Consider the following 22,769-nt stretch of genomic DNA (forward strand, 5'->3'; position numbering starts at 1 on the left):
GTGCTTAAGCACTTGTGGGATCAGAGCCTGTTTGTGTAAATTCAGTTTAACTCTTCTTCTTTCGTATTGCTGGTGTAGAGCAGGAACTTTAGGATTTGTTGAGTTGCTGCTCTGATGACTGGGAAATCGCTGAGAGATGTTTGGTCACCAAGTTGATGGCATTCGTCATGAATTCTCACTTAATAAAGTGGGCTGCGTGAAGACTGCCAACTTCCACTCCAGTTTTACTCCAGTTAGTCAAAAATAGCTCAGCATGGGTTTTATCTGATTTCTATTTATGCTCTCTGTGCATTGCACAAACAGAGTACACTGCTCCCACAGTTTTTGCAATCTTTTAAAAGCCTACATTAAAATATCCTCACAACTCAGTGAGTGAATGTCACCAATACTACATATATAATTATTTTTCTTTTGCCTGTTTATGTTCCAAACTTAATGATCTTCTACATTTGTTTATTTGTTTGTTACAGTGATCCCACCTATCCAAGTGAATTATTCCACCTTCTCCTTTATTTATTTGAACAGGAGCTGGCAGCAGTTCTACTTTTTGCTAATTTTTACCATATAACAAAGTTTGTGATAAGTTTTAACTTACTATATTACACTATATTGCTACTTTGCAATTTCACACTTTGACATTTGAACTGTATCAAAAGCTTTTACAAAAAATACTAAGAGGTGAGATACTTCACTGCCAGCAGATTTTTTTTAATTGAATTAAAGTGTGCTGTGGTTCTGAGCTTGGGTAAAAAAGTATCTAGAACTGGTGACAAATTATATTTGAAATTCTAGAAATTTGAGGTATTGTGCATAAAAAGTTTCTCAATTCCCCTAGTCAGCAACATTACCTTTTCAAGAGTTAACTTCATAAGAAATTGATGGGAGTGCTGAAAATTGGACTATGCACTAGCAAGTCAATCTGAATGTCTAAAATTATTTTTATGCTAAATACTCAGGATATTTAAGCAGACAAAAGTGTATGCAACCTTTTGACACGAGTGAAATGCACCCATATTTGGAGAAACCAATATAGCAGCCAAGAAACAAGTTTCAACTGGTGGGATTCCTTCTAGTCTTTTTTGGGGAACAGAGTTGCCCCCAGGTCACCTCCTGCAGAATAGACAGTGTGGGCCACCGGATAGGGTGGAAACCTGACTGTCAGGAGATCTGTGTTCTATTTCTGACTCTGCTAGTGACTTGATGTGTGACTTTGGCCAAGTTACTTTACTTCTCTATGCCCATTTCCCTTCCCAACCGTAGTCTGTCATCTATTTAGATTGCAAACCCTTCAGGTTTACACAACACAAACACTGTGCTTATGCAGCACCTAGCATATAGGGCCCCAAATCTCATTTGGGGTTTCTAGACACTACTATAATACAAATGAATACTAATAATCTCCTTAACCTTGTGGATGTCCCAAGATCTGATACCCACAAAGGGAAGGAGTCTATGTATGAAGAGCGATCAGTGGAGTTGCATGGGGTGCAGGTCAATGCAAAATCTGACCTACTACATTTTTCCAGCCAAGGAAAAATAGGTGTTAGAATCATCATTGAGACTGACCAGGAAACTTTCATATAAACTCAAAATGAATGGATACCCACAGAACCAATACACTTTAAAGGAAGGTGTTCATTGTTGGTTCCACTGCACTTAGAAAAGTGAGGACTGGGTTAGCAGGAAAGCAACAAGGACAAAAGGGCTAATTCTTCTCTCCATTGATGTAAATCAGGAGTAACTCATTGAAGTCAATGATCTTTCACTGAAAATCAGGCCCTAAGAGACATTTTAGCTTGAATTACTCTTGAGCAACTCCAGTGATGGCAGTGCAATGTACAATCAGTGTAACTGAAGGCAGAATCTAAACCAAAAAATGGGGAACGCTTTACTTTTAAGCATACAGGACTTGAATTTCCTTTCCCATATCTTTAATCAGGGGTAACTTTATCAAAGGCATTGGGAGATAACTAGTGTAAGTGAAAAGAGAATCAGGCCCATAAAGGTGAGACAAAGATTACCTCTTCACTTTTGAAGCTCCATCTGCAACTTTTCTGCACACGGATTATTTTAACTATGACTGTGTGTTCTGTTACAGATGTTGGTTCTTCTTGCAATAATAAATGACATCTTACATACAAAGAACCACTTTTTCCCTATTTCTTTTTAAGCAGTGCATACAATTAGTGCCTTTTCTCTTTAAAGTATTACTATACATATAATACTTTCTTTCCTTGTGCAGTAATCAACAGCTAAACATTCATATCCAATTATTATTTGAAAAAGGGCCCAGGTCTTAAAAATCACACACATTCAACAGTATTTGATATAATCACAGACAAAAGATTCTTTCTTGTTCATGACTTTTAAAGAAAACATTCAGCTAAATAAAACCTTTCACTTCAACACAGAACACCTTTGTACATGCTGCCTATGTAAGTGAGCTGATGATAACCTAAGGCAGGGGTAGCCAATCTCTGCTCTGGAGCCACATGCGGCTCTTCAGAGGTTAATATGTGGCTCCTTGCATAGGTGCTGACTCCAGGGCTGGAGCTATAGATACTAACTTTCCAATGAGCTGGGTGGTGCTCACTGCTCAACCCACTGCTCTGCCCCAGGTCCTGCCCCCACTCCGTCCCTTCCCCCAAGGCCCCTGCCCCTTCCCCCGAGCCTGCCTTGCCCTCACTCCTCCCTCCTCTCCCACAGAGCCTCCTGTGCATGCGAAATAGCTGATTGAGGCAGGCAGGAGGCGCTGACTGGTGGGGCTGCCGGTGCGCAGGAAGCACTAGAGGCTGGAGGACAGGAGCTGATGGGGGGCTGCTGACGTATTACTGTGGCTCTTTGGCAATGTACATTGGTAAATTCTAGCTCCTTCTCAGGCTCAGGTTGGCCACCCCTGACCTAAGGCCTGGTCTATACAAGAAAATTAGGTTGGTTTCACTACATTGATCAAGGATATGAAAAAGCCTGAGCAGCATAATTAAACCAACCTAGGTCTCTGTGTAGACAGCTCAAGGCCAACAAACTAAATTCTTCCATCAGCCTACTTACTGCCTCTTGGGGAGGTGGATTACCTACACTGATGGGAGAACGCCTCCCATCAGCTTAGATAGTGTCACTGAAGTACTATAATGGCACAGCTGTGCCACTGTAGCATTTTAAGTGTAGACAAGCCCTTAGTTATTTATGTAATGATCCTTTTCTTTATCATTTCTTTGTAAGTTCTGATAAATGCTTGACCAGATGATATATAGTCTCAATGGTATCTCTCGTCTCTGATATCCGTTTGAGGAGCATATGCTTGAAAGGATGAATGCTTGATATTAACATTTCATCAGACCGGCTTTGATTATTATTATTTTTTCATTTAGAATCATAGAATATCAGGGTTGGAAGGGACCTCAGGAGGTCATCTAGTCCAACCCCTGCTCAAAGCAGGACCAATCCCCAATTTTTGCCCCAGATCCCTAAATGGCCCCCTCAAGGATTGAACTCACAACCCTGGGTTTAGCAGGCCAATGCTCAAACCACTGAGCTATCCCTCCCCCCTTGCTAAGTATAACTGGAACGGGCCACCCAAATATCCTGTGAGAACCTGCTTCAATACCAAAATAAAACCCCCTCCGACATTAGAACCTGACTTGTTACCTACTGCCCCACACTGGAACCCATATGGGGTATCATCCAACAATTATGACCCATACTCTGTGGGGTCCCAATCCTTAAAGAAATCTTGCCTGACCCCACTTCTGGCCTTCAACAAACTCCCCAAGCTCATCATCAGAAGCAAGCTCCCCACAGACCAGAACATATCAACTCAAAGCAGCACCAGACCCTACCAGAACAACAGATGTAAAACCTGCAGACACATCTTCACTGCTACAATGATCAACACCCTCCTCCCCCAACACAGCTTTCTTGATCCATGGGTCCCACACATGCCTATCAAAATATGTGGTATATTTCATCCAGTGCACTAAATGCCTCAATAATAACTATGTGGGTGAAACCAGATACTTAGGGCCCTACACCAAATTCACGGCCATGAAAAATGTGTCACGGACCGTGAAATCTGGTCTCCTCCTGTGAAATCTGGTCTTTTGTGTGCTTTTACCCTATTCTATACAGGTTTCCTGGGGGAGACCAGCATTTCTCAAATTGGGGGTCCTGACCCAAAAGGAAGTTGCAGGGGGGTTGCAAGGTTATTTTAGGTGGGTTGCAGTATTGCTACCCTTACTTCTGCTCTGCCTTCAGAGCTGGACAGCCAGAGAGTGACAGGTGTTGGCCGGGCACCCAGCTTTGAAGGTAGCACCCCACCAGCAGCAGTGCAGAACAAAGGGTGGCAATACCATACCATGCCACTTTGTGCCGCTGCCTTGGTTGCTGGATGGCTGGAGAGTGGTGGCTGCTGACTGAGGGCCAAGCTCTGCAGGCAGCAGTGCAGAAGAAAGGGTGGCAATACCATACCATGCCATCCTATTTCCATGTGCCTATATCAGAAAAATGAAAAAAAAAAATTTTTACAGTCAAACGAGAGCCACCCTAAAAATACCTTTTCACACATTCAGAATAGCTACATTTATCTAAGCTGTCTCCTCCCTCAACAGCTAAAAACCCCTCATATCTAAATTATGGTAATACACCACATTGCTCATGAGTCATTTTCCCAGTCACACACCAATTACCCAGTTGTCTGGACACCTTCCACAAATACTTTGACTAAATGGGGATTGTACTAAGCATTCCTTTAGCATTTTAGGAGCTTGACTCACCCCTGCCAGCAGGGGCAGGTTGTTTTGTGGGAAAGGGTTCACCTCTAATACATGATAGACCTCAGCACCCAATTTACTGTTCAAACACAGAAAGTCACGAGTTACATAAAAACAATGTGATTCCCCTAAACACCAGGAGGAGGCTTTCCCCCTTGCCTTTCTGAAAGAAGACACACCCCTTCCGTAAATCCCCTGGTGAGTCATGTGACAGACAAGTAGCCCTTAACCCTTTCCTTGCTTTTTCACCCTATCAGTGGTTCTAAAAATATTTACAATGTACTTCCCTCAAAAGGCACTTGAGATGCGTCAATTTTTAAAATACTGTATAACTAAAAAGAGCTCTAAAAAACCCAGACATTATACAAAACCCAAATACTTTAGTGTCTTTAAAGAGTGGAGATGGCATTCTGTTGATCTAGAAGACAGCATAGAAATATTTTTTCTGTTCAAATCTAGCATTGATAACTGTGTGGGTGGGGAGGCCAGTATCGGAGTGGAGGGAGAAGGGGGACATGGAACAAAAGACATTTGTCTTTCCATTGGTAGTGTGATTGGAAATGGCAACTTTCTATTTTTCTCTTCTAGGACCCTGTGTGCGCTCCAAAAATAGCCATGATTAATTATAGTAGTGATACATGAGTGTCCAAACCATGTTTTAAAATGTGGCTATTTTTGCCTGTGTGGACAGGAAGAAATTATTTGTAACCATGTTTGTATATATCACTAGGCTACAATGTGGTTCTCTAACATGGTTAGAGCATTATTTTCTGTCCAAATAGACAAGAAAAAACATACAACAATATATTTTGGCTACCAGTATGTTTAAACATGGTAATTATTGAAGTTTAGATAGAGCCTACTTGCCTAGACTTCCTACATTGATGAAAGGTTTTTTTTCTGTCTATGTAGGTATCCACCTCCTAGCGGCAGTAACTAGGAACCACATCTACACAGGGGGTCGGGTCAGTTTAACTACGCTACTCGGGTGTAAATTTTTTACACCCAAGTGACCTAGCTAGGGCAATCTAAATGTTAAGTATAGGCCAGGGCTAACTCATGGTCTATATTACAAAATTATGCTGAAAAAATATCACTCCCACAAATGACATGGCGATGCTGGCAAAGCCCCGTGTTGTCACAGCTATGCTGACAAAAGCGTGCTGCTGCTGCTGGCAGCATAGCTGATAACGTTTGGAGAGGAGGTATTACTATGCTGGCAGAACTCCTCTTGTTGGCGTACACTGTGTGTGTCTACACTAAGTAGCTATACTGGCATAGGCTCTCTAGCAGAGCAGGGAATTGAACCCAGGTCTCTTGAGTTTCAGGCTAGAGCTCTGACCATATTAGGATCATATATTTTTGAATATCTACACAATCTACAGTAGGGGTGAAGGTATCTCATTTTGGTCACACGTGGAGCGTGAAAGAATACCACCACCGTTTTTTACCTCCACTCTGACTCTTGATTTGGACAACTTTTTCAATAGGAACTGAATGGAGATCACAAGATTTATCTGACATCGACCATCAAGTAAACATCAGATGGTAATACTAGATTTGGAACTTGCAAAGCTAAAATGATCCACTTTGTGTCTACAATTACAAATCTGCTGTATATATCGTATTCATCTTAATACTGTGGTAGAATAATTTCTGCTTTTAAAAAGTTATTTTCAGTAGAAAACAGAAATCAGCAGATGACTTAATGGAGAAATCTAATACTGTTTATAGAAGAACTTGCACTAAATTGTATATCATAGGTAGAGTGAATAAATGTGTGCAAATACAATAGGAGTACTTAACCAAGAATGTTCCCCAGTGCACAAGAATGTCCTAGTTTTCACAGCTTAAATCCCATGTATAGTTTTGCATCATTAGTGAAACAGGAGTGGTTTTCTTCATTTGGTACAGTTATAGATCTTCCCTTAAAGCCTTTTTCCTATGGCAATTGCAGACGGAAATGCTGTCATCAGGTTGAGGTACAAGTTCCATTCCATCTCTTATTTCAGGTTTGCTGGCTTGGTGCTTGGCATATTTCTGAAATATGTAAGTGACATTTAAGAGAGCTGACACACTAGCATGTAATTCATGTAACAGAACTCTCCCTTCCATTCTTAAACCTTGCTTTAAACACTGCTTCCTACATCATTTACCATCTGTTTACTAGGTTTTCACTGAAACACCTACTAATAAACTCAATTGCCTCTGGAACTTCCTTTAATGTTTTGTCTTATGTCCTATTAAATGTCAGCTTTAATACTGTCATCAATAGTATGAAACTGCTTAATATAAACACATGCAAATGATCGGTCATATTTTGGCACACTAAACAGTCCAAAAAGTGATGTCATTAACCTGTGCATGCATATGAGATCTGATTCTGTATAGCAGAACAGCAAAGCAATTCAATACCCATAAAGGGTTTCTGAGTCACATTAGAATTCTGCTTCTTGAAGTGAAAGTAATGTCAGTTGTGCCATGCACAAACTGGTTGGATCTATACCCTTTTATTCAATCCTGCATCTCTTTCACATACCCTCTTGGATGGCCAGTTATCATCTTAGATGCTTCCCAAGTCCCCACTGTGGACAACATTCCTTCTTCTGCTCCCCCCCGTCCACAGGCTGTGACCAACTCCTGTTACTCCTTCTTTCACAATATCTCTGTAATTCAATTAATAATGGGCCCAACCTTCCATTGCCATGAGCAAATCCATAGAAGGAAGCTAAAAGGTAGGATCTCTGTGGGGTTCTCAGTTTTCTCCGCAATTGTTACATTGCTGAGTATGAATTGCTCAAGAAACAGGCCCTGGGACAGCCCACAAATTCCATGGATCCCCCAGAATCAGTGGGAGACTAGTGCCATCTGCAACACACTTGGGTCTTTGGTCTGCCCTGCTACCTGGCAGCACAGCTGCCATATTGCCAGGGCTTCCTTTCCCAGTAACCAGAACCAGGGCCACCCAAAGAACCAATGCCATGCTGGGACATTAGTTCAGGAGGATGAAGTTGGAGCAAAAGGAGGAACACTAGCCAAAGGGTCAAAGGCCAATGGAAGATCACCTGTCTTAATCAGAAATAAAGCATTACAAAACACTAAATACAAATCAGATGGGGTGAGGGCGGAAAGTCATGAGACCCCTTTCACAGTAGGACTGCTGGTAGCTCAGATTGCATCCCAATAATAATGAGATACGTTCTATCAGAGTTCTTGAATGATCCCTTACAACCTACCATGAACCATGTCTCAAGATATGTGGACTGAATAGAAAACTGTAGGGCTAGAACTAGTAGCAGCTAGGCAAAAACGTAACCAAATGACACACTGTACTAACCTGGAACACTTTGTAATAATAGCAGTAAAGCCTGTGAGGCTGCAGTAATTCTCTTGCAACTAACTGACCTTCTTTAGCAATCTTTCTAGCTTCTTCATCATTTACCTGAGAAATTGGAAAGAAACAGCGGGGAATAAAAGAGCAATCAGTGAATCACTCAATTTCCTTCTAGCATGATAACTCTCATTAAGAGGGCTGTTCAGATCTGCAGTAATAGCTGGAATGCTATCCATGTACAATTACCGATACAGTGCAAGAACACATTATTTAGTTCCAGGTTTTTAGAATTTATCAATATGCTTGCATGGTCACAAAGACATTGATATCTTTAGGGTTGCTGGTAAGAGTATTGGTGGCCAATTGTATATATTTCGAGAAATCAGTCAGTTACCGCTCTACTATATTGTTCAAGTCACAGCCCAGTTCATAAGCAGGTTTGATGTCTCTCACACAGATTTGATTACACAGAATACAGAGCTGTAGTTGTTGTCTTTTCCTACTGCGTGTAATTAAGTGTTTTTGTTTCCAGCTTTGTTCTTTGTGAAGCTTTTCAACTGAACCATCCTTGGTAACACACGTGGAATGTGTTTTGGTGATGTGGGTAGTGTACTAAACACTTGTATTCAAGCGTTTTAGAGCTTCCATTTCAAAGCTTGTAGTGTCCTTCATCTGGTCCTTTTTGAACAACTACAGTACTCAGAACTGAAACATTGCTTGTGTTTCTCACACTGCTAGTTTCAGTTTTGAAGCCTAAGCTCTATTCTACTTCACCACAATAATGTTTGGCATATTTATAAATATCCTTTCTCTCTCATTCTATGTTACAGGAAGGTATTATTTTGGTGCATCTGATCAGGATATCTGTATTAATAATTTGTACTCTGTGATCACAACATTTGAAAAAAAAATTAATCCAAGGTTTGAAAGCAATTTTTAAAGATCTGAAAATCTGTTTAAAGTTGTTCTACAGCAAAACATTTAAGCACATGCCTAAAGTTAAGCCTGTGCTTAAGTGCTTTCCTGAATGGGGATGTTTACTTGAATTGGGGCCTTATCATTTATTTAACTAAATGAAAGTAATAGCAATATATGCACCTTTTATCTCAGTGCATAGTTGATGCAGAACACGGATTTAGCAATACAAAAGGAAGAGGACCACTAGGGATGTGTGTTTGTGTCAATTTACCCCTTGTAACTTTGTTGGTAACAACACTTACCTTAGCCCATTTTATTTTTTCTAGCAAGTCATCAAGGCTTCTTTTAATTGGAACATAATGCTTCCATGGCTTTAATTCACTGTAGAAGTGCTCATAGTATTGAGAAGTTTGTTTCAGTACTAGACTGTCACCCAACATGAGGTATGGGAATCTGTACGCTGCTACTGTCCCATCTACATTCACTTGATATTTGTACTGTAAAGTGAAAACAAAGAAGCAAAAAAGGAGAAAAAATATTTTGAATCAAAATATCTAATCTTTCAGCCTATTTAGTGTTATATACATGCACAGTTTCAAAACGTCCTGGAAATAATAAGTATCTAGAGAAAGGCACCTGTCATAAATATAAAGGGAAGGGTAACCACCTTTAAATCCCTCCTGGCCCGAGGCAAAACCCTTTCACCTGTAAAGGGTTAAGAAGCTAAGGTAACCTCGCTGGCACCTGACCAAAATGACCAATGAGGAGACAAGATACTTTCAAAGCTGGAGGGTGGGGAACAAAGGGTCTGTCTGTCTGTGTGATGCTTTTGCCGGGAACAGATCAGGAATGCAGCTCAGAACTCCTGTAAAAAGTTAGTAAGTAATCTAGCTAGAAATGCATTAGATTTCCTTTTGTTTAATGGCTGGTAAAATACACTGTGCTGAATGGAATGTATATTCCTGTTTTTGTGTCTTTTTGTAACTTAAGGTTTTGCCTAAAGGGATTCTCTATGTTTTGAATCTGATTACCCTGTAAGGAATTTACCATCCTGATTTTACAGAGGTGATTCTTTTACCTTTTCTTTAATTAAAATTTGTCTTTTAAGAACCTGATTGTTTTTTCATTGTCCTTAAGATCCAAGGGTTTGGGTCTGTGTTCACCTGTACACAGGTGAGGATTTGTATCAAGTCTTCCCCAGGAAAGGGTGTGTAGGGCTTGGGGGGATATTTTGGGGGGAAGACATCTCCAAGTGAGCTTTTTCCCTGTTCTTTGTTTAACCCTGGTAGCAGCATAGGGTTCAAGGACAAGGCAAAGTTTGTACCTTGAGGAAGTTTTTAACCTAAGCTGGTAAGAATAAGCTTGGGGGTCTTTCATGCAGGTCCCCACATCTGTACCCTAGAGTTCAGAGTGGGGAAGGAACCTTGACAGCACCATCTTGTGGTTTAGGCCCAAGACTGGTAATTAAGAACCTTTGGATTCTAATCATGGATCTGACACAGATTTTGGGCAAATCATTTAGCCTCTATGCCTCAGTGTTCGCACTTACCTACCCCACAGGGCTAACCTCAGGGTCAATTAAAAACATGCCAAATACTGCTCACCCTAATAGTCCCACAGAAGTCAATACATAAAGCAAGATGGATATGGCTCAATGTTTGTGAAGTGTAAACCCAGTAACCCCCCCCCCCAAAAAACAAAAAACAAAAAAACCCAACTGACAGTAGGGGTAAGAAAATCAAATGCTTTCATCTAGGTGCCCACCAAGGCTTTTCAGGTCATCCATATCAGCTCCATGTTTTATATGCATGAATTCCAAATATTATACAGTTTCTTATGAAGAACCTCACCCCTGGTTGTCCTCAGCTCACATCACAAAACCACAGCACAATTCACATGGACACCATAATGGGCATTCTGTTAAGAAGCGGGCTGGGACAAGGACAGAGCTGTGGGTGAGGAAAGCTGTCATCTAGTTTTACGCTATGTTTCTCATGAAAATCTCTCATTTCAATTAAAAGTAAACAGAGCAACAGTACAAATTGCACTAAGTCAGTGTTTCCCAAACTTGGGACACCGCTTGTTCAGGGAAAGCCTGTGGTAGGCTGGGCTGGTTTGGTTCGCCGCTGCAGGCCAATGGGGGCTGCGGGAAGGGGCGCAGGCTGAGGGACGTACCAGTCGCCACTTCCTGCAGCCCCCATTGGCCTGGAACAGCAAACTGCGGCCAGTGGGAGTCACGATCGGCCGAACCTGTGGATGTGGCAGATAAACAAACTGGCCCGGCCAGCCAGGGGCTTTCCCTGCACAAGCGGCGTCCCAAGTTTGGGAAACACTGCACTAAGTAATATAAGGTGTTCACTTTGGAGAGGGCTGTTTTTAGCATTTCTGATATAATCCAAGGGGCAGAACCTCAGATGGCATAAAATATAATAGCTACTGAAGTCAATGCAGCTGTGACAATTTATACCAGCTGAGGCTATGCCGCCTTTACTTCCAGAGATTTATAACTCTGCTGCAACTTTGTTTACAGGATTGCTGTTCACTTTCCCTCAAGGATCAGCAGATTCATTACGTTCTACTGAAGCCACTAAATCAAAATTAAAAATTTGTAAGGCAAAAATAAGGTTTAACAGAATTGCAAATGATAATGTTTTTAATATATTAGAGACTCTAAGTTGAATCAGTCCCCAAATGCTCTCCTCTCCATCTCCTCACTCACAACCCTTCTCCTTGAGGTGGTGTGACTTCATACCATCCCCAGTGAATGGCACAATATAACCCAAGCAGTTTAATATGGCACAATATAACCGAAGAGGACAGAAACAGAACATTGATGCCAACCATGCCTGCCTGTTTTGTGAATCACATTTAATAGTAAATATGAAGAAGAAATAACATTAGGGCTAAATCCAGCTGCCAGGAAACTCTGACTGCAGATGTCTGCACATGAGCAAAGTAAAAGAGGACATTTCACATCCTCCCCCTTGCCACTGCTCAGATCTGGGTGCTGCTGACATGGCAATTGAAGGAGCTGCAGGATCAAATAAATCAGCAACATTCAATATACTTCTCTGACACACTGCTACAAGAACTGTTTTTGAAACACACAGTGCACCTACATCTATATAAAATATGCCTATTGTTTGCATGTTAAGAAAGAAATAAACACAGTTACAGTGGGTCAGAAATCTGCATACAGGACCTGATCCAAAGCCCACTAAGGTCAAAGAGACCACAGTGGATAGCACAGTATGGCTTTTTTAAAGGATGTTTTACACTGTTTTTATTTATGGGTAAAATATCTATTTTGTATGGACACATGTGCCCAGGGCAGCATAAAACTTTTTCAAACACTGAAATGCAATCAGCAAAGTTAAAAAGGAAAGCTGCCTCTCTTCACTTAGTAACCATTTAACTGCAAAGTAAGCCCATGTCTTCAGTATAATGTGGCAAACCTTAAAGAAGTCAAAGAATCCCATCAGCTGAGCCTTTCCCAGCTCTTTCTCCTTGTCTCGGAAGAAGAAATATCCTGTTATTCCAGCATCTAGTAGCTCTGGATTCTCCTTAGATAGCTGCACCAATTGGAGACGTTCTTCACGGCTGTCTCGACCTCTAAAGAAAGCTCGCTCTGTTTTGTTGTGCCAGAAAGGGCCTACATATATTGAATGGGGGGTTGGGATGGGGGAAGAAGCCTTGAAATCTTCAAGTTACACATGCTCATACATTCAATATGAATTTGTTACGATATCAGGGTCATGCTCCCATGTATGGTAAAACAGGTATCAACATAATTTCCATTATGAACTTGTTAAAGAAACATTTAAACCTAACTGGTAAATATTTGCCCTGTCCTGAAGTTTTGGCAAGGAAAAAATTCTTAATTTCACATTTAAGTCTTTTTTTCTTTTAAGAAACAAAGAGCTCTGTGAAGCTTGAACGATTGTCCGTTCCACCAACAGAAGCTGGTCCTATAAAAGATATTACACCTCACCTATCTTGTCTCTAAGAAAATTATTTGTCTTTCAACAAATTGTCAAGAAAATAATTTTGTTAGTTTTTAACTTATATGAGTACTGAATACTGTGAAATCTGAGCAAGAGACCTTTAATCTTAAAAGTCCATCCAAATATCCCAACACATAATTCCACTCCACCTTTAGTAACCTCTGTTAAGCAGCCAATTTTGCCATCTTTGAGGGGTCACTTAACGGTGACCTACAGAGGAATAAAAAGGTGGTGTATCCTTTTCTGTATCTTTACAATATACAGAGAAGTCCTGTAAGATTTTCACTCTGCTTGCTTGTTGTTATACTTTTAGAAATATCCAAAATGTAAAATTTTGCCTTTCCTGTTTGTGCTGGTAGTCTCCCTGGAGAACCCAGAGAAGTGGAATGGGAGCAGCTTATTCCATCTTTAATTGAAGGAACAGGTATACTGAGTCATTAACAGAGACCTTGCGTCCAAACTGTTTATCAGGTATTTGAATTAAGTAAATATTTGGTGAAGGAGAGGGAGCTTTAAACTGTCTAAATAAACATCACTTCCTTAATCAGGTTTCATTTTTTTGGTGCTCATCACTTCATATTACTAATTCCCTAAGCGGCCACAGAGGCTCCCAGGAAAAAGAGAATTTTTCTAGCATTCAAACAAACAAATTGGGGAAAAAAAGCCTGGCCCTTGCGGTTTTCTTTATACACAGACAATATTTTTCCATTTGCAGGCCAAATGAAAGACAATTTTCAGTGTAGTGGAGGCTGTCTTGAAAGAGGTTATGCAGTCATTTTCACAGTTTAATTTAAACAATTACAACAATAGCCCAAATCCTCTCTCAGGAATTGGACTAGTATTTGGTTATAATTAGCATTCTAAAGCACTTTACTGGATGAAGGGAGTTATAATCATGATATTTACATCTGTCAAGAAACCAGAGTAACTACACTTCACTGGGCACTTATTTTCTAAAAACAATCCAATGCAAAATGTAATAATTGTACTTTGCATACTAACATGACAGAGCACAAATCACTTCAAAGGGATTTTTATGGTCTGCTTTGTGAACTTTTATACCTGTGAACTTTTATACCTATACCGAGGAAAAGATTATTTTTAATACAAAGTATTGTTCCCAGAACCCAAATGGGAGACTGTTAATTTGAAAGTCAGTGATGTTGCATGGGTGTAACTAAAGTCTGAATTTAAGGCCAAATTTTCAAGCCTGAGTGCCTAATGTTAGGCTTTGAAATCCACATTTAGGAACTAAATAAGAGCATTTTCAGCTCCCACTGATGTCAGTGGATGTTGTAGGTGTTCAGCACTTCTGAAAATCAGGCCACTCTTATTTAGATACTTATATAAGTTATCTGGCTTTGAAAAGTTTGGCCAATATCTCGCTTTACATATATTCTGCTACTTCGCCTTTGACAGAGTTATGAATTGATTTGTAAAGCCTATGAGTTCCAATTTACCTGTGTTTCCTTGAATAGAAAGGAGGTCATTTGTAACACCACGTAGGGTTTCAAGTGTTGAATGGGTTATATCATATGTTGGAAGGACTAGGTCTCTTGAATCCACAGAGCCACACCATGAAACGATAGGGATAGGGCCAGGTGTATCATTTGCTTTTCGATGTTCCATTGGCCAGTCTCCAACATTAAGATAAAACTCTATATCAGGGAGACGAACCTAGAAGTATATCCAATACAGTACAATTACACATGAATTTATGCTTTAACTACTCATGCTTTAAAAGTAAAGTACGGTCATCAGTTTTCTTGTGTCAAAAAATCAATTGTTTTCAGTGTTGTAGCTGGGTTGGTCTCCGGATATGAAGACACACAAGGTAGGAGAGGAAGTATCTTTTATTCCACCAACTTCTGACAGTGGAAGGGACAGTGCCGTAGAAGACCACTTAAAATGAAGTGTGCAATTAAGGGGTATCAGACAGTAAAGTGTGTCATAAATTGTTGTAATGGGCTCATTATTTATCCAACAGCCTGAAACCCCTTAAATGCCCACTTCACTTTAAGTGGCCTCCTACAACATATGTAAACCCCCTATGCTTAACAATCTGCCCTAACTTGTATTTAGCTCTGACACTCTAGTTACCTTCCCCAGACCTGAAGAACAGCTCTGTGAAGCTCAAAAGCTTGTCGCTTCCACCAAAAGAAGTTGGTCCAATAAAAGATTTTATCTCACCTATCTTGTCTCTCACAATCAGTCAATCAGGCCACCAAACAATAATCAGCATTATTTGAGACTACAGGCTCAATCCTGCAAGCCAGCTGTGCAATTGGAGTTCCAATTCAGGAAAGCCTGTAGCATCGTAGTGCCTGCAGTTTTCCTACTGACTTCAATGGGCTTTGGATCTGATAATTAGTCACCAGTAACATCAGGCTTCCTAAACAGATGATATCATGCAGATGCAGAAATAAAAATAAAATCTTGGTTTAATAATTAAATATGCAGCAGTAGTTTAAGGTTTGCTATGAAAATAAAAGTATGAATATAATATCCAAATGGTAGCAAATCTGTGTGATCCAAAAGTCTTTAAGTGAAGGCTTATATAGCTGTACCTTTCTTGCCAATGAGAGCAACATTTCATCTGAGAACATTTTGAAGTCTGTGTACTTCCCTAAGGAACGACGGTAGATGTGATTATTGAGAACAGTGTAATGAACAATAGCGCCTCTCGTTTGCCCAAACCTTGTTGGGACTTCATGAAGCATCCGCTGAAGGTTGATGGAGGGAAAAGAAGTAAAGTCTTTAGTAACTTGAGGCTCCTGGGATGGACAAGAGAGAATATTCTGCCAGGTCTGAGAATCTTCTTCTGGACACTCACAGTACTCATGATAAACAGGCCCTGCAGAACACAAAGCAATGAGAATGTATGACTTCTGTGATAGTCTCAGCTCACAATACCCAAGACTCCTGATGGATACAAAAATCTAAAACTAGAGCTGGTGGAAGTCTTTTGATTTTTTTGGTTTGCTTTTTAAAATAAAAAGACCATTTTTACCAACAAATATTTTCTTGGAAAATTTCCTCTTTCTAAAGTGTCAGGGTTTTTGATGAAAAAGAAAAAAGCCATTTTTTTTATTTTTTAGAAACCCCAAACAACTAATCATTGAAACAATTTTATTTTGGCCAAAATCCAAACAAACTGAAAATTTTTTAAAAAAGATTTTTTTAATTTGTCATGGAAAATATCTACCATTTTTCAATCATCTCTACTGAAAAAACAAAGTCGTGTACCAGTGTCATGCTACCTGCCAGTGAGCCAGAATGCCTATAGTTATTTAAAACATCCATCAATACTATTATTTAGCTGTACAGCTTCATTTATCAATATTTTAAGCTTTATTTAGGACTTTATGGTGCCAAAGTCTTTACATTTAGTATGAGGTGCTTTATTTCATGTAGCCTGTCCTTTTGGATCAGTGTGGATTTATACACTGTAATAAGGCCTAAGCATTTAAGTAAACTTTATTCCGTAAACTTCTCGCCAAAAACAAGTACTTTGGTCACACTTTTCTTTCTGTCACACGAGTGACTATGTAAGTATGCTCCAGCCCAATACCCAGGGTACTGTCTTGCTGCAGTTGGACCACATCCCCCCTATCTACTGTCAACTTCACTTGACATCCACAGTCCTCCAATTTTTCAAAACTTTTCATTGTCTTGCACCAACATTTTCTACTGTTGTATCAATCTATTACCCCATCTGCACTGACTCTGGCTACGGTTCTGTCCTCTCCATGTGAGCAGTAGTGGAAACAGGGAGGAAATTGTTGTAGGAGCAGCAGTGATCTGTATGCGCTGTATGACTATGCTATGTTCAAAAGGTCTGTTACACTTCCCCCCCTTTTGTCTCCTCTCCGTCTGTGAAGTGGCTTTCCCCCTCCCCCTCCCTCCTTGAATGCCTGTGGGATGAATGGGCTGCTGGAACAGCTGGAAGATCAGAAGAGCTCCCAGGTAGACAAGATGTCTGGGACTCTAATAAGGCAGCACTCACACACCCAGTGCATGGACACTGGCCGAGGTGGAGTGTAACCAAGCAGACGTGCCCAAGTCATCTCTAGTCGCAGGCCATGGAGAGCAGGTCCTTAAAAGGGGAAGGGGCCATGTGCTCAGGAGTGCACTCACAAGCTTGTACCTCCCGTGAAGGCCCTTTGCCCGGACCATCTGGCCAGTGGTTTGTCGCGTTGCATTCCATCGTGCCTTACCTTCAAACACTTACCTTGAAGGATCCTGACATCTCCAGTTCCGTGCCTGTGCTGGGAGCGTGAGTATGCGAGTGTGACCCCCACTTCCCCCTTCTTTTGAGTTTAGCTATCAATATAATAAACATGCTGCTTTCTGCCAAACTCTGGTGAGTCATTAGTCCTCCCTAAGTTTACTAGCTGGCCCAATTTCGGGTAACAGAAATTTGCTTTCATTTTTGTGGTTCCAAACTATCTAGAACTCATACTCCAATTTACTGCCTTTCTTTAACTCTCATTTTAAAACCATTTTTGCTTCAGTTTTGAAGTGTTTTATAATAGTGTACATAGGATGCTATACAAAAATAAAACTTTGATCAGGAGAAGGAAGGAGTGCGAAATGATGCTGAAGAAGTAATTTTATTTTCAGTGTTCATCCTTTCCCCTTGGTAGGCAACCAATCAACTATGAGAAGAGAGAAGAAGACCAAAGAAGCAGACCAGAAATCTGAAAACAGTTTGCATTATATTCCCCTTTTAAGTGGAATTTATAGTGTAGGGACCAGCATTGATCTAAGGTGGGCCTGTAGGAAGAAAAGAGGAGATAATGTGGGGCTGGTTATAAGATTTCAATGTCTAGAAAGGACCGTGCTTTAGAAATCACAAAGGTAAGATGGACTGAACAAATTATGAATTGCTGGGAACAACATGGATTTACTTGCTTTACTAGGTGAGGTTTCCTTTAGACAAATATAGCATCACACTCTGGCAGATGCTGTGCTTATGTGGACACATGCCAGAAAACTCACAGTTAGGCCACAAATGAAGAAGTTCTGTCTCTGCTGTGGCACTCCACAAAACCTGAAGGTCACCCGGCCTCAAGAGCTAGGGCGGCATGTTCTGAGGCAGGACCTGAAGTTCAGGGACCATGGTCTACATGCTTAAATATTTACGTCCCATAAATTGGCAACGATCTGTATGTAGATTATTTCTGCTCCTTTAATCTGTGTAAGAGGAAGGATGTGTAAGGGGCTGCTTAAACCAGAAAAAGCATCGGTACCCTCCAGTTTGTTACCTTCTCCTGACTAGCCAAAGTTTAGTCCATAACATTTCTGTAGCTGTCACCATAAAATGGTAAGCTGAAAACTTACCTTTCAAAATATAAGGAGACTGAGCTACGTGTTCATTACCATAAAGCACCTCAATCTTTAACCCTTCGTTGACACTCCCATACATCCGATACTGTATAAGAAATGACCCATCATTCCTATCCATAAGGTTAGGGATGTGGATCCCAATGACTTCTTTGGGGGAAAGTGCTTTAATTCCCACTTTAAACTGTGTTCTTCCTGAAAAGAAGAAAATAAAAATAGTTGTAGACACTTCATGCTATTAGGGTTACTTAAATGAAAAAAAAAAAAGAGATGCCACTGATGGATCAAATTCTGCTCTGAATTATACCAGTGTAAAGCTGAAATAACTCTATAAAACTCAGAGACATTTCTCTGGATTTACCCTGTAAACTATTCTGAGTACACAAATTTAGCAGTCATGCTTTATAAGATACACCAACATTAATTCCAAGACTGTATGTAAGAGGAAGAGATCACCCTGTCAAGTTTTCCCAATCATCATATGTCTAATATAAATGGACAAATCACAGATGAAAATAAGCAAGATGTAAGTTACCTCGAGGTGTGACAGTTACAATGCAGTAAGAATGTCCCAAACGTTTTGAAGCAAAGATTAACTTTATTATTCAGAATTCAAGTTAATACTGTGAGGATATGTTAGTTCCTCGGGAATCAGAGAGAAGGAAAACCAGGATAAAACCCAACAGGAGTGAAGAATACTTGCCAGATGGTGGGGAGGCACTTGCAGCATGCAGGAGTCAAATACAAAATCACAGAACCATACAGTTAGAAGGGACTGCAAGGGTCATCTAGTCGAACCCCTTGCCAAGATGCAGGATTTGAGAAAGACTTATTCCTCCAAGTGGAAGAGATTCTTCATAAGGGCAGCTGGCATTCCTCTCCATCCAGTGCTGGTGGTCCAAGTAGAGATGTTGCTGAAGCCTCCATTTCCTGGAGGTTAGAGAGCATGGACCCAGTATGCCCAATAGGGTATGGCTGGCTCACATAGTGTGAGCTAGTCCATTGCCAGTCATGATAAGACTGTGATGGAGTCCTGAACAATGATCCTCCAGGTCTCTCCATCGGGCCATGTACTGACCTCAAAGGGGAGAGTTCTCTACTTGAGGATAGTGAAAAGATGTGGCCCTGTGAAGTGAAGGATGAGTACACCTCCTCTAGGGGAAGTGCTGAGGTGAACAGCGGTCTTGGTACCTGTGCCTGTTCCAATGCTGGCGGTGGTCTCAGTGTGGAGTCATCCTTGGAATCTCTGTGGACTCCTCTGAGAGGATGTCCTCCGATGCCGTGAGTGATTCTACTGAAAGGTCATCATCGGCGTCTGTGTGGTCGTTGATGCTGGTGGGACAGGTGCAGGCTATGCTCTATTGGTACCATAATAGCCTGCTCTGCAACATTAGCCATTGCTTCTGTCTGGGGTTTAGCAGTCTTATCCTTGGAGGTATGCTTTCGTACTTCCTTGCAGGATGACACTGAGCTGTGCTTGGAGTCTCAGCTTCTGTGCCTGGAACCTCAGCTTCTGTGCCTTGAACAGCCTTTCTACCTGTCAGGCTTCCATGCTGAAAATGGTAGTGCCTCATACATTGGTGCCAGGGTTCTCTATACCAGTTCTTTTATTGATGTTACAGGTTTATCATTGCTGGCTTTTGGCGTTGCATGCCGGCTAGAGGGGGCATTCATGGATGTTCACTTCTTTGATACCTGATTGGAGATGGTACTCACTTCTTCAGGGTCCGAAGTGACCTCAATTGATTATTCCAGAAAGTGAAGCTTAAATCAAGCATCCTGTGACTTGTGCATCCTGGTGGAAAAGGAGTAGCATACTGTCCACTGCTCCAGAGTGTGGCTTTCACCCAAGCAGAATAAGCACCTGCTATAACCATCAGTTAGTGGTCTCAAGCCACTGCAGGAGGGGCAGGGCTTGAAGCCCAAAAGTTGAAAGTCTGCCATGACACTTAGTACAACTTTACAGGGCAATCTATACAAGGGGTTCTTCTTCCTTTTTGATTTTTAAACTGACAATTTAGGTAGAGAGGAAGATTTCCTACCAGAAGGTTAGAAGATTATCTGGTTATCAGATGAACAAGTAGAAGAATTAGTGAACACTGAGAAGTAACGGATTGAACACTGCTGGATTCCATCTTGCTGCTTGGTTAAGAGGGAGCTGAGGGAGGAAGGAGGGAGAGGGTATGTGTGCAGTCTCGACAGACACTGCTACTGCAAAGACTCTGGGTTCATGCACGTGAGTCATGAGTTTACCTACAGAGGGATTTACACTTACTCAAAGGAGAATTATATATTTGTTTATATATATGAATCACAATATATATTGATATATCCATGTAATATGTTATGTTCCGAGAAAAATATGGAGTATCAGCAGAAAACATCACCAGCTGGACTGATAAAAATTGTATAAGAATTGGAGGAAATGGCATGCCTTGGATCATGGTGGCCTGCCCAGAACTGTCTCTTTGGAATTGTGTGAGTAGAAGGCCTAGTAAATAAATGCAAAGAACCAATGATGTGACGAAATGGACTATAAATGGTTGCCTATGGTTTCTGCAAATCAGAGTCGTTTATTGATCCAGAGCCCGTGTGGTTATAGATGTGTTTTTTTCCGGCTCCCCGCATCTTATGATCGGAAGGAATCTCGACTGGCTGTCGGGACCATTCTGACCTTTGGACTCTGGTATAGTATGTTTGGGGTGTGAATGTGGAGTGAGTAAGGTTTGTTTTGTAATCAATAAAGAGCATTTAGAGTATTATATACCAACACTGTGTCCGGTATCTGCCTGCTCCCCATCCCATAGGGAGAGCTCTACTGCGGGTCTAACGAATGGTGGAGAATGCGGAGGGGGGGAGAGATATTAAGGAGTGACAAATTTCGAGATGGGGTCTTACAGTGTTGGGGGAGTCCTTATTTAAGACTAATAAGGGTGACTCCTTATTTGTGAGAAATTTGTGAAGAAAGAAACAACGCGTGGGGAGATACTGCGTGGTGTTATTGTAATAATGTTGAAAACACTATTTAAGAAGAGAAGTAACGATGTGAAAGAGGCACACCAGTGAACTGAAGTTAAAGCCCCTTCTCTGTTAGAGAAGGAGATTATTGCATTTGGAACATGCCCTTGGATGGAGGGTGCAGTGGAACAGGATGTAATTCTGGATACCTTAGAAAACATGATTAAAAAATATGTACAGCTGTACAAACCTAATGCCAGTAAAAAGCAAACGGCTATAGTATGGCTGTTGTGGCAAGCTGTAAAAATGGCAATTGCATGTAAGTGGGAAGTCTGTGCAGAGTTACAAACATTACAAGAGAATTTTAAAACTTGCCAGGAAAATTTGGAGTGGAAAGTGAGGCAGGCATAGATCATGCAAACTCAGAACAAATGGGGAAACAAAATAGGGACCTGAAGAAAAGAATGATGAATTGGAAAAAGATTAAAACAGACAAAGATAAATTAGACCATCAAGTAATAGAAATAAAACAGTTAATTTGAGATTTGACTAAGGAAAGGGAAGAGAGATTGCAAGCGTTTCTCACAGTTGGTGCCAGAAAACTATAGCAGCATTGAAAAAGCAAATGAAAATACAGGAGCTGCAAGTTGCAGCTGTGTGTCAAAAAGAAAGAGATTTGGATTCCAATGATATTTGGTATGAAGAGGATCTGTGAGGGGGTCAAGAGAAAAGGGAATCTGACCAACATCAAGAGGAGCTTTATACTAAGTTGAGGGAAGAAATAAGAAACTGACCCGTCATAAATATAAAGGGAAGGGTAAACCCCTTTAAAATCCCTCCTGGCCAGAGGAAAGCTCCTCTCACCTGTAAAGGGTTAAGAAGCTAAAGGTAACCTCGCTGGCACCTGACCAAAATGACCAATGAGGAGACAAGATACTTTCAAAAGCTGGGAGGAGGGAAAGAAACAAAGGGTCTGTGTCTGTTGGTATGCTGTTTTGCCGGGGATAGAACAGGAATGGAGTCTTAGAACTTTTAGTAAGTAATCTAGCTAGGTATGTGTTAGATTATGATTTCTTTAAATGGCTGAAAAAAGAATTGTGCTGAATAGAATGACTATTTCTGTCTGTGTGTCTTTTTTGTAACTTAAGGTTTTGCCTAGAGGGATTCTCTATGTTTTGAATCTAATTACCCTGTAAGGTACCTACCATCCTGATTTTACAGGGGTGATTCCTTTACTCCTATTTACTTTTATTTCTATTAAAAGTCTTCTTGTAAGAAAACTGAATGCTTTTTCATTGTTCTCAGATCCATGGGTTTGGGTCTGTGGTCACCTATGCAAATTGGTGAGGATTTTTACCAAATCTTTCCCAGGAAGTGGGGTGCAAGGGTTGGGAGGATTTTGGGGGGAAAGACGTGTCCAAACTACGTTTCCCAGTAAAC

General features: G+C 40.8%; 1 protein-coding gene and 1 long non-coding RNA gene across 14 annotated transcripts in view; one reads left to right on the forward strand and one right to left on the reverse strand.

The window, feature by feature from the left end:
- The window catches only part of LOC125634278 (uncharacterized), a 96,283-nt gene that overhangs the window by 21,125 nt on the left and 52,389 nt on the right, over positions 1-22,769 (forward strand). The window lies entirely within an intron of this gene.
- POGLUT3 (protein O-glucosyltransferase 3) overlaps positions 1-22,769 on the reverse strand; it is a 41,664-nt gene that overhangs the window by 9,750 nt on the left and 9,145 nt on the right. For 6 of the 8 annotated variants that reach the window (XR_012667856.1, XR_012667855.1, XR_012667854.1 and 3 more), the window contains exons 2-8: positions 18,369-18,566; positions 15,593-15,879; positions 14,486-14,702; positions 12,477-12,673; positions 9,324-9,518; positions 8,107-8,211; positions 6,576-6,809 (exon numbers count right to left, since the gene is read on the reverse strand). Coding sequence is in view for 1 of the 8 variants with exons in the window: in XM_048844771.2 (XP_048700728.2) it covers positions 6,684-6,809; positions 8,107-8,211; positions 9,324-9,518; positions 12,477-12,673; positions 14,486-14,702; positions 15,593-15,879; positions 18,369-18,566 (1,325 nt within the window). In the remaining 7 variants the exon portion in view is untranslated. Of the gene's footprint in view, positions 1-6,474; positions 6,810-8,106; positions 8,212-9,323; positions 9,519-12,476; positions 12,674-14,485; positions 14,703-15,592; positions 15,880-18,368; positions 18,567-22,769 lie in introns of those variants that run through there. The other 2 variants (XM_048844771.2, XR_007355847.2) reach the window with 2 other exon arrangements.

Source organism: Caretta caretta, chromosome 1 (genome assembly GCF_965140235.1).
Source record: "Caretta caretta isolate rCarCar2 chromosome 1, rCarCar1.hap1, whole genome shotgun sequence".
Taxonomy (NCBI): Eukaryota; Metazoa; Chordata; order Testudines; family Cheloniidae; genus Caretta; species Caretta caretta.